General features: G+C 41.7%; 1 protein-coding gene across 1 annotated transcript in view; it reads right to left on the bottom strand.

The window, feature by feature from the left end:
- Positions 1–1,930, bottom strand: part of LOC101863902 (ligand of Numb protein X 2) — a gene marked incomplete in the record, with an annotated part of 65,270 nt that overhangs the window by 9,260 nt on the left and 54,080 nt on the right. The window contains 1 exon segment of the mRNA XM_035970116.1: positions 230–333. Coding sequence (XP_035826009.1) covers positions 230–333 — 104 coding nt within the window.

A 1,930-nucleotide genomic window follows, 5' to 3' on the forward strand; every position in this document is an offset into this window, starting at 1 on the left:
GAGAGACGGGGGTGGGAGAGAGAGAGGGAGAGAGAGACAGACAGACAGAGGCAGACAGATACAGAGAAAGAGAAAGAGAGAGACAGAATGAGAGACAGAGAAGGAGAGTGAGAGAGTGAGAGAGTGAGAGAGAGAGTGAGAGAGTGAGAGAGTGAGAGAGAGAGTGAGAGAGAAAGAAAGAGAGAGAAAAAGAGAGACAAAACGAGAGACAGACAGACAGAGTACTCACCAGAGGCGTGTCACACCCTCCCACCACGCTGATGCCCAGGTTCTCCGACTGTCTCCTCTGTACCTCTATAGTGGACACCTCGCCCTCCGTCACCGGGTTTTTACCTGACAACAGATGAAGCAAAACAAAAACAAATTTAGTTAAGTTTCGTTTTCGTTAGAGTTTTGCAACTCAATAGGGTCATATACATATTGGTGCCAAGGACAAGAGGGATAAGAGGCTTACGAAAGAGTTTTTTTCTTCTTTTTTTTTAGTAGAGGTTTTACGGCGCTCGCAACTGCATAAGGTCATAATATGGGCGCCAGAAGACCAAAGGTGTTACAAGAGAGTAACAAACCCAAAAAAGAAAAAGGGGAGAGAAAGACGATAGATACTTGATAGAAAAGAAGAAGCAAACCACACCAGAGCACCCGCCAACCACCCACAAAAAAATTTAAGTTTAGTTTCGTTTTAGTTAGAGTTTTACGGCACTTGCAACACAATAAAGTCATATAAGTGCCGAAGAATAGAGGCCTTACAAGACAGTAACATACACAAAAAGAAGAAGGAGAGATAAGGACGATAGATGTTTGATTGATAGGAAAGAAGGAGCAAACCACACCAGAGCATCCGCCAACCACCAAACAACTAATGTTTAGTTTCGTTTTAATTAGAGTTTTATGGCACTTGCAATATAATAGGGTCATATACATATAGTGCCAAGGATAAGAGGCGTTAGGAGAGAGTCACAAACACACAAAAGGAGGCGAGATAAGGATGATAGATGTTTGAGAGGAAAGAAGAAGCAACCACCCCAGAACACCGATCAACCACCAGCAAAAACTTTTGTTTGTAGCTTTTTTGCTTCTCTGAGTAAAGAAAAGCAAATAATATAGTCATTCAGTGCTAGGAAAAAGTTGGACAGACAGACAGACAGACACTACTAAAGGAAAGTAAAGAAGTAGGACTAGGACCTATCAGTGGCGCCCTAAAACTACCCACTGTAGCTTAATTTTTTTCTTTTAAGTAACGATTTTTACATCCAAATCCACCCGATTTAGATCATTTAGAAGGTGGGCTTCGACATGACCATACGACATCACAGACCCAGCTGGGTGGTCAGTGTAATCTGCAGACACTGAGACATACGCCGATAAGAAAATTGAGTTCTGGTAAGGCCTTTACGGCCTTTGCTAGCCAAATAGATCACAGATCACATACATGCCGAAGATTAGAGGTGTTACTAGAGAGTAATATACATATACAAAGAAAAGAACCCCCCCCCCATCCAAGCAGGATTCAAACTCATGTCTTATATTATGTGCCATGCGAGGAACCCAGCCACGACATCACATAATGCAAGTCCTTTCATAAGAGGAACGACAGGAAATCATACTTGTATTTAATAGTGGGAGGAGGAAATCTAATATGATAATAGAAATGTCCGTTTACGTTGCACTGTATAGCTCTTAGAACCTTCTTTAGTTTTAGTTTAGTAGGGGTTTTTCGGCGCTTGCAACTGCATAAGGTCATATGAGCGCCAGAAGATTAGAGCTGTTACAAGAGAGAAACAAACATAAAAAAGATGAAGGGGAGATAAGGACGATAGATGTTTGATAGGAAAGAAGAGGCAAACCACACCAGAGCACCCGCCAACCACCAACTCTTAGAACCTTCTGTGGGTTGGACGCTATATAAATGATTATTATTATTACTATTATT

Source organism: Aplysia californica, unplaced genomic scaffold (assembly GCF_000002075.1).
Source record: "Aplysia californica isolate F4 #8 unplaced genomic scaffold, AplCal3.0 scaffold00223, whole genome shotgun sequence".
Taxonomy (NCBI): domain Eukaryota; kingdom Metazoa; phylum Mollusca; class Gastropoda; order Aplysiida; family Aplysiidae; genus Aplysia; species Aplysia californica.